Genomic DNA, 10,499 nt, shown 5'->3' with positions numbered 1-10,499 from the left:
GAGGCAAAGTACTGCATACATGCTTTCAAATGCTCTCTCTATATTCACATTTCTGGTGCAGAAAAGTCTTGTGTTGATGCAAAAACAGTACATTTCAAAACATTTTTTTTTTGCAATTTATAGCAACTTTTCTGAACCCACTTCATCAATAAAGGAGAATCTTAAAACTGTTTTAGCAGGATGCTTTCATGCATTTTATTAACCACATACTATCTCTGTTGTACAGGAACCCTTTAGGTTGGCATTAATAGCTAGTTGGGATCAGGAAATGAGTGCAAAGATAATTGGATGTGGGTACTTTCTCAACTACAGCTGCCTGCCCTTTAGTGTTGTGTTCGATTCACACACAACTCCTTGAACACTAGAGTGGAATTAACCATCTGCTGAGCTCCAGTACATGTATGTGGTTCTGAAACACCATCAGGGAATTAGTGCTTGGCCAGCTGCATAAGAAGATAGTTAAGTTAAAGCACAAAATGCCAACTTTTATTTTCCCTCTTTGAATTGGTATAGTGGGTCTGGGATAGTGCATGGGAATTAAAAGTCTCCAGGAGATAGGTGTAGAATGATTGCAGGAGAGATTTCAGAACAGGTCCAAATCAAGAATGTCATGAATTGATGGAATTTGAGTATGGAAGCTGCTTCTAAAAATTCATCATTTTCCCTCCCTATTTACAGGTTTAGCTGTATACGAAACAAAATGTTTATTGCAGTCGTTGGAGTGATTTCTGTTGCCTTGGCAGTGGTGAGTGGCTTTGGCCTCATGCTGTACATGGGGGTGCCATTTGTGACAATAGTTGCAAATGCACCATTTCTAATACTAGGTGAGTAAAGCAAATGTGAGGCTACACTATGTGTGTGTTTGGGAGAAAGTAGATAACAGAAAGAGTTTATGATAGATTAAGTAAAAGAACTGTGCTTAGATGACTACAGATCCAAAATAAGGTGTCAGAAATGAAGACAAACATTAAATTGTGTCTTCAGAGCTGGAAAAAATAAGGACCCCAAATGGAAAAGTAAAGAGAATGACATGAGCAGGCAGCTCTCTCTCTCTCTCTCTCACTCTCTCTCTCTCTCTCTCTCTCTCTCTCTCTCTCTCACACACACACACACACACACACACACACACACACAACCCTGAAAAGGGAAAATACAATACACTGAAAATGTAAGGGGGAAAATATATGACCTCTCAATCAAGGGATGCAAATTAAACCAAAACTTAGATGCCTTGTTTTCTTATTAGAATAATAAAAATTGCGAGACTGAAGCTTTTGGGGTGGTTGTATGTAATGAACACTGTCATCTGCTGCTAGGAGAAGATTATGAATTGGCTCATACTTAGTCCAATTTTTGTATCAAATCAAAAGGCTTACAAGGGGATTCAAGGTGCATGTCTTTCACCTCTCCATTCTACTTCTAGGAATTTGTCCTAATAATTGAAAAAATGCTTCAAAAAGTAGAGTAAGTATGTTCATTTCAGTGTGATTGAGAATTGAAAAAATAATTAAAAGCAATCTACCATATCCACATGAGATTGGTGAATTCAAACCTAGGAAACCTTTATATTCCCACCAAGAAAGTACTAGGGTTCTTTTTCTCCTTATCCTAACCAACCTCTGTGGTTTCTGTTAGATACACATGTAGACCATTCTCACTGGAGTGAGGTGGTACATCCCTCTGCTTTTGATTTGCCTTTCCATGATGATACGTGATGTTGAACATTTTCTTCATGTGCCTGCTGGCCATCTGTGTGTTGTCTTTGGAGAAGTGTCTATTTATCTCTCCTGTGCATTTTCGATTGGCTTGTTTTCATTTGGTTGAGTTGTCTGAGTCCTTTGTAGATCTTAGATATTAGCTACTTGGCAGGTGTGTGATGTGCAAATGTATTCTCCCATTCAGTAGGGTGTCATTTCATTTTGATGAGACTTCCTTTCGCTGGGCAGAAGCCTTTTAGCTTGTGTAGTATCATTTGTTTATTTTTGCTTTTGTCTTCTTGAAGTTGGAGTCAAATCCCCAAAGACAGCCATGAAGCCAATATTATGGCGTATTTTGCCTGGTTCCTTTTATGTATTATATGACTGCAGATCTTACATCCAAACCTTTAATCCACTTTGAGTTATTTTTTGTGTATGGTAGGAGAGAGTGGTCTAGTTCTTTTTTCTACTTGTGGCTACCCAGTTTTGCAGTACCGTTTGTTGAAGAGAACTTCGTTTTTCCATTGTGTACTCTTGACTCCTGTTTTGTACATAAACTGTCCATAAAATTATGGGTTTATTTCTCGGCTGTCATTTCTATACCATTGGTCTGTGTGTCTGTTTTAATTCCAATACGTTTTTTGGTCAATATTGCTTTGACTATTGGGGGTTTTTTCTGGCTCTATATAAATTTCAATTAAATTTGCTCTATTTCTTTGAAAAATTCCACTAGAACTTTGATAGGAATTACATTTCATCTCTATCTGTCTTACTTTGGAAAAGGTGTACACGTTAACAATATTAATTCTTCCAATCCATGAGTGGGGAATATCTTTCTATTTTCTTGCATTGTCTTCTATTACTTTTAGCAATACCTTATCATTTTCATTGAATCGATCATTCACCTCTTTATTTTTTTTTACTTTTATTTCTTATTTTTTTAATTTTTTACATCATTGTTCATTTTTGAACAATGTTTCCTTCCCCCCATCCCCTCATGTGTAGTCCCCATAGAGTTTCCTTCCCCAATGCACCCGTGCACCATCACCTCAGTCCCCAGTGCTCCTCCCTCCCTCTGATCCCTCTCCTTCCTCCTCCCCTGCAGGATGTCTCTGATTTATAATTTTGTCTTTGTTTTGTTGTGTTTTGTGCTGTTATTATTTTTTTACGCTGATGTCTTTTTTGGTTCCCCTATATTCCTGCTTTAAGTGAAACCATCCGATATTTTTCTTTTTCCTTCTGGCTCATTTCACTGAGAAAAATCCTTCTAGATCCATCCATGTTGCTACAAATGGCATGAGTTTATCTTTTTTTGATTGCTGAATAATATTCCATTGTGTATATGTGCCACCTCTTCTTAGATCATTCACCTCTTTTGTTAGGCTTATTTCTAGGTATTTAATACTTTTCGATGTTATTGTAAATGAGATTGTTTTCCTGAGGGCTTTCTCTTCTAGTTCATTATTTGCATATAGGAATTCAACAGAATTTTGCATGTTGCTTTTGCAGTCTCTCACTTCACTGATTGTTCGAATATTTTGTAAAATGTAGTGTTTAGGTTTTTCTATATGTATTATCATGTCATCTATAAATAGTGAGAGTTTGACTTCTTTGTTTCAAGTTTGGGTTCCTTTTGTATCCCTCTCTTGCCTAATAGCTTTAGTACCTCCAATACTCTGTTGAACATAGGTGGTGATAGTGCACATCATTGTTGTGTATCTGAAATCTTGTCCTATTCTCTCCCTGAGTATGTTACCTGTGGGTGTGGTATAGATGCCTTTTATCTGTGGAGATATGTTCCTTCTACCCCCTTATACTAAGAGTTTTTTCTTACTGAGTCTAGCTAGAAGTTTTCTATCTTATTTTTCCCTAATTTCCAGCTACTCATTTCATTGGTTTTTTAAATTAAAAGACATTTTTTAACATTTATTTATTTATGCATACAAGGTGGGGAGTACAGGTCAGAGGTATGAGGGAATGAGTGGATTCACCAGAGACAGAGCAGGGAACAGAACAGGCAGACTGACGAAAATACACTGCTGAGGGGAACAGCGGGCAAGTCAGGAGATATCTGCTGCAAAATGTGCGCAGCTCCCTGGTCAAGGATCGAACCCGTGGCCCAGTGGCTGCAGATAACTTCATAGGATGTGTCTTACCCTTGCACCACCTGGGAGGCCCTCAATGACTTTTTTAAACTGTCATTTTAAATTCTATGTCATTTATTTCCACTGTGATTTTTATTATTTCCTTCCTTCAACTAGCTTTTTTGCTAATTCTTTCAGGTAATGTTAGCATATTTATTTGAGTTCTTTCTTATTTCTTGATGTGTGCCTGTGTTGCCGTGTACTTCCCTTTTGGAACTGTTCCTGCTCCTGGCCAGAGGTTCTGATAGGTTGTATCTTCATTTTCCATTGTCTCCAGGTGTTTTTTAAATTTCTTCTTTGATTTCCTCATTAACCCAATAGTCATGAGTGTGGTGCTTTATAGTCACCACCTACTCAGGGTTTTTCCCACCTTGCTTTTGTGCTTGATTTCTATTTGATACCATTGTAATTGGAAAAGGTGCCTGACAATGATTTCAAACTTCATGGATTTATTCCCACTTGTTTTATGATCCAACATGTGATCCACTCTGGAAAATGTTCCATGTGACCTTCGGAAGAAAGTGTGCTCAGCGTTTGGGGAGTGTAGTTCTCCATAAATGTCTGGTGGGCTCAAGCGGTCTATTGCTCACTTAAGGCGATTGTTTTCTTGTTGATTTTCCCTCTGGTTGATCTGTCTTTGATGTAAGTGGGGTGTCAAAGTCTTCTACCATCATTGTGTTGTGGCCAATGTCTGTTTTTAGGTTTGTCAAATAGTTGTCTTATATATTTGGGTGCACCTTTGTTTGCTGCATGTATACTGATGGTATATTGATCCTTTCCTGATGTGTTGCTCCATTAATCACTATGCAATGACCATTCTGCCTCTTGTTCCCCTTTTTAACTGCAAGGTTTTTCTTTGTCTGATGAAGTATGTCTGTCTCTGCCTTTTTGAGGGTCCCATTCACTAGTAGGATTTTTTTTCCCAGCCATTTATTTGCTTTGAATCTGTTCATCTTCTGAACTCACATAGGTCTCCTGGAGACAACAAGAAGTTGAATTTGTTTTCAGATCCAAGCATCCTTTCTGTGCCTTTTGCTTGGCAAATTCATTCCATTCACACTTAAAGTGATTATTGATATAAAGGTATTAGCTATTGTATTTTTGTCTTTAGTTTTCTGTTCTATAATTTAGTTTCTTGTGACTTTTCTCATGGAAAATTCAGATAGGAGTTCTCTTTTCAATATTTCTTGAGGAGGAAGTCTAGTGATAGCAAACTCCTGCTTTCATTTGTCTGGGAAGTCCTTATTTTCTCCCTCACATCTGAACGAAAGTCTTGCAGGATATGTATTCTTGGCTGGCAGTTTTGATCTTGGAGTGTTTCGAATACATTATTCCATTCTCTCCTCACTTGTTGAATTTCCTCAGAGAATTCAGACGTAAGCCTGAAGAGGGTACTTTTATAGGTTATCTGCTTTTTTCTGCCTGACTGCCTTCTTCGTTCTGTCTTTGCCTTGAACTCTTTCTAGTTTCCTTACTGCGCATTTTGACATAGGTCAACTTCAGCAGGGGACCTACCTTGGTGGATTTGCTTCCAGGCCCTGAGGTCTGCCAAGGGCTACTTCCAGGACTGCCTCCCGCCTCCCCCCCCCACTAGAGATCACTGATGTCTGCACCAATGCCTGCTGTGGCTGGTCTGCTTCCAGTCCTGCCCTGGCTCACTGGGAACTGCCAAGGCCTGCTGTCAATGGTCCTGCTTCCATGAGCCACTGCTGAGCTCACAGATCTGAACCACTCTCTGGGGGCCTGGGTGGTGGGTCTGCTTCAGGACCCAGTCTGGAGGCTTGCTGAGGTCATCCAAATGTTTCTTTGTAAGCGCATTGCCAGTTCTGCCAGGCCCACTGGGGCTCACCTCACTGCCTAGGCAGGCTACCTGCTTGGCCTGTTCCACTGCTGGCTGGGGTCTCCCTCCTCTGGATGGGCACTTAACTTGTACTGTAATTGTCTGTTTTTCCTTCAGGAGTCATTGGCTTTGTTCTGTTGCAATCTAGTTTGAACACATGGAGAGGGTGAGCCCAGCATCTTTACTGTGCTGCCATTTTGCCCCTTTGGCATTATTTTTTAAGTGAACTTTCTATGCCTTTATTTTTGTTACTTCTAGGACCCATATGAGATGGATGTGATTTCTCTCTGTTTTCCCAAAAGGAAAACATGATATCCTTTTTCAAATTCCTTTTTTCCTGCATTGTTATATTGTGTGTTTGCCAATATGGTGTTTCTTGAGCTCACCGATTATTTCCATTGCTTCTGTTTGCCTGCTACTGAGGCCCTCAATGAATGTTTTTCATTCAGTTATAGTGTTTCAGACTTCTGTGATTTCTAACTGTAGCCACCTCATATTGCTTTGTTTGTATTCTCTTGTTGGCTCATGTCCTCTGTTATTGGAGTTCCATGGCTTTGTTAGAACTGTTGCCCTAAATCTATGTCAGTCATGTGTTGCCGTTTTGCTTGAATGGGGCTCCCATCTTTCATTTTCCCCTCCAACATTTGTGATCTGTTTGTCTGTCCCCTCATTTTTAATCTTGATGGGTTGTAGTGGGGATAGACTTTCAAATCGTTGTCTATTCCCCTGTTGAAGTAACAAGAGAACTGGTACTTATGAGGGGCAGAAGGTACAGTGAGTGCCAGGGCAGTGGGGCACCAAAGAATCACCCCAATGAATGCCAGGAATTCAAGCTTCCTACTGTGCTGTGGATACCAGAGGTGGTACTGCAAAGTGCTCCCCACTTCTTTGCCCACTTCTCAGCCTTAATGTCCTTCATGGCTTCATGCTCACGCTAAGCTGTTCTTGAATGCTTGAGCGTGAGCTTGAGCACTGGGCTCAGATTGCAGCTGACATGGACTCACAGGCAGGGAGTTCTCTTCTCTTTTGACACTCAAAGCCTTATCCTGGGGTGTGAGTGCCTGTCATTAGCAGGCACTGACCTCTAGTTTACCAGGATTCCTTTGTTGTTTTGGATTTAGCCACATGTTAGGGTGGCAATTTCTCTGAATATCCCAGTCTCGAGTAGTAGCCTTTTCTATGGGAAGACACAGGTGACCTGACTCAGCTCTCCCTGTTGAGAGGTCAGGATCCAGCTGTTCTATACTGTGAGACTCCACTCAAGCCAGTAATGCTCATGCTGAACTACCACCCCAAAGCTTTCCAGTTCCTGGTTGTCAACTTGCTGACTCCCTTATTCAGTGCATTGCCAGGTCTCAGGAGTCCCTGGTATTGCTGTGTGTCAAACCCACAACTGTAGGGGTTTCCTTTGTTTAAGATTTATTTATTTATGCATACAAGAGCTGGAGTACAGGCCGGAGGAGAGGGGGCATGAGAGGATTCTCACTGACTGAAATACACAAGCAGACTGACTGAAATACACTGCTGAGGGGAGCAGCGGGCGAGTCAGGGGAAGTCTGATTGCCATGTGGGTTGCTCCTTGGCCAGCCAGGGCATCGAACTCGTGCTGCAGAGTCTGCGGATTGCTTCACAGGCTGTGTCTCAACCCCTTGCGCCACCAGGGAGGCCCAAATGTAGGGGTTGTTGCATAGCATGTGCCCACCCGCCACGAGTTGTGCTGCCCCAATCTCACTACACAGAGTTTGCTTCATGTTTTCCCTCCCTTGGGCCTGCTGCTCCTCAGATATGCTGTGGAGGTCTGTTTTTCCTTCAGGGGTTTTGGGCTTTGCTCTATTGCAATCTAGTTGTGGGTATCTGGAGAAGGTGAGGCCATCTTGCTAGATTCAGCTAGGGAAGTTCGGATGACATAATCTGGATTTCAAAAACAGACTAGCAGGAAAACTAGTGTGAGTGTGCCTGTCAATGACACCGTGCCTCTCAAGTCATACCGCAAAGATAGATTGATGCTGTTGGTGGTCAGATAGGTTCAGTAACAGAATGTTGGCTGAAAGTGTTTATGCATTTCTGTGAAATGGCTTATGAGAGAAAATGGTCTCTGAAGTAATCTAGTGGAATCAGAAACGGATTGCTAATCCTGCTTGAACTAACACGCATCCACCAGGTTTCCTGATCTCAACACCGAGGTACCATAATTGGAGAGATGGAGTATACTGCGCTGTGCGTAAATAATAGGAATCCGTGCAAAGCATAAGCTTATTACAGAGGGAGGAGTATGCTCTGTTGTGGACTCAGAGACAACCAAGGAGAGTGTTACCTAAGCACAGATTCTGTGAGATTAATAAAACCTGAAGGACCAAAGAATAAGACCTTAAGGGACAAAGGATCATTTCACTTAGATGTGGAATATAGGGAAACTAGACAAAGGGTCAGACAAAGACAAACTTTCAAAGCAACTCTTGAAAGCTGTCCTAGAGCTGAGACAGCCAGGAAGCAGGGGGAGGAGGGGGGGTGGTAAGAGGGACCGGAGGAGAGCACAAGGACGCTGGTGGAGGACCAAAGGTGCGCTGGTGCTGGGAGAGCGAAGGTGGCCATACCTGAGGGGAGAAATCCTAGACTGTCAAAAACTCAACAAGGATGTAAAACAATGTTGCTTCATTCAAAAGAGAAAAAGGGGGAAACCTTTTGAATTATGCTATTTACACTTTTATGGATATGAATGTGCATTAAGATTTTTTTTTTACAGGTGTTGGCGTTGATGACATGTTTATCATGATTTCTGCCTGGCAGAAGACCAACATCATGGACAGCGTACAACAGCGAATGTCTGACGTCTACTCCCACGTGGTGGTGCCCATCACCATCACCACTCTCACAAATGTCCTGGCCTTCTTTACAGGGGTAACAACCTCCTTTAAGTCCGTGCAGTACTTTTGCATTTACACGAGAACAACCTTGCTCTTCTGTTATTTTTATAACATCACCTGTTTTGGCGCCTCTATGGCCCTAGATGGTAAGAGAGAAGCGGCCTGTCAGCGCAGGCTGCAAAGGTCAGAGGGTAATCCGGACCAAAATTTTTCCTCGCTGATAATGTGCTGCTGCCTCCCATTTTGTTCTCTTCGAACTGATGAAGAATCGAGCATCCATTCAATGGACTTGTTCTTTAGAGATTATTTTGGCCCCTTTCTCACAAACACTAAGTCCAAATTTGTGATAGTGGTTTTATACCTTCTGTACATCGCATTCAGTATATATGGCTGTTTCCAAGTGCAGGAAGGTTTAGACCTTTGGCATCTGGCAAGTGATTCCTATATCACACCCTATTTTAACATCCATGAAGAGCATTTTTCAGATTATGGTCCCATAGTGATGGTTATCATGACTGAAACAGTTGACTACTGGGATAAAAACACAAGGCAAACATTGGGGAAATGTCTGATCGCTTTTGAAAACAGTGATTATGTCGTTGAAAATCTAACACAGTTTTGGTTACAAGCATATATACAGTATATGGAAGCCAACAACTTAGCTGTAAATGACAGAGATAGTTTTATAAACAACATTCCTGTTTTTTTAGTGAGTTTCCAATTTTTACATATGATATTAATATTTCATCATCACATGAGATTACTTCTTCCTGGGCCTTCATTCAGACCACGGGTGTTTCTTCTTTGCGCAGTAAGAAGAACATGTTATTCCAATTACGAAGTATTGCCAAAAGGTGTGAGATTCCCCTAATGGTGTATAACCTAGCATTTATCTATTTTGATCAATATTCTGCCATCTTAGAAAACACTATTGGAAGTGTCATTGTTGCAACCATAGTTATGTTCATTGTTTCTTTATTGTTAATTCCCCACCCACTGTGTTCCTTGTGGGTCACTTTTTCTATTGGGTCTGTGATTGTAGGAATAACAGGTTTCATGGGATTCTGGCATGTCAACCTTGATTCCATATCCATGATGAATCTTGTGATTTGTATAGGGTTTTCTTTTGATTTTTGTGCACATATTTCATATGCATTTGTTTCCATTTCTAAACCCTCAGCAAACCAAAAAGCAATTGAGGCATTGTTTTTGCTAGGTTACGCAGTGTTACAAAGTGCACTGTCAACAATAATAGGAGTGGCTGTTTTATCTGTAGCTAACACATACATCTTCCGGACCTGTTTTAAGATTATGTTTCTTGTCATCGTATTGGTGTCTATTCATGGCCTAGTTTTTATTCCAGTATTCTTAACCATTTTTTGAAAATTTGTTGGAATATCCACTAACAAATCAGAGCCCCATCCTAGAATTCTTGATTGCCCCAACCCAGTCTGGTAAAAATACTCTATTAAGGATAGTTGATAAACTGAAAACAAATGCATGTTTCCTTGATTGGGAAATCTCATTCCAAGCTGTTCTTTAAAATATCCTTAGAAAAATTAATTAATCCTACATTAAAATGTTTTATAAATTAGGAACTGTTGTCATCTTTATTTTAAACTATAAAAATTGGGTGTAACCAGGCATATGAAAAAATGTTCAACATCACTTGCAATCAGAGAAATGCAAATCAAAACTACAATAAGATACCATCTCACACCAGTGAGATGGCACATATTATAAAAACTAGCAACAACAAATGTTGGCGAGGATGTGTAAATAAAGGAACTCTCCTGCACTGCTGGTGGGAGTGTAAACTGGTCCAAACACTATGGAAAGCTGTGTGGAGATTCCTCAACCTACTAAAGATAGAGCTTCCATATGATCCAGCAATCCCACTCCTAGGTATTTACCCAAAGGACACAGAAACATCAATTCCAAAGAGCACTTGCAC

The 10,499-nt window shown here is 40.7% G+C and overlaps 1 protein-coding gene across 1 annotated transcript; it reads left to right on the top strand.

Moving 5' to 3' along the window:
* Positions 1–678: 678 nt before the first annotated feature.
* Positions 679–9,928, top strand: LOC311188134 (patched domain-containing protein 3-like; the record flags this gene model as incomplete). The annotated part of the gene is given in 3 exon segments (XM_084259889.1): positions 679–824; positions 8,425–9,243; positions 9,246–9,928. Coding segments are annotated over 3 exon segments (1,648 nt in total), but the record flags the coding sequence as incomplete, so codon positions are not given.
* Between the last annotated feature and the right edge of the window lie 571 nt (positions 9,929–10,499).

Source organism: Talpa europaea, assembly GCF_964194135.1.
Source record: "Talpa europaea genome assembly, contig: HAP1_SCAFFOLD_320, whole genome shotgun sequence".
Lineage (NCBI taxonomy): Eukaryota > Metazoa > Chordata > Mammalia > Eulipotyphla > Talpidae > Talpa > Talpa europaea.
Note: the sequence above shows the minus strand (reverse complement) of the source record. Positions and strands in the feature narration are given on the sequence as shown.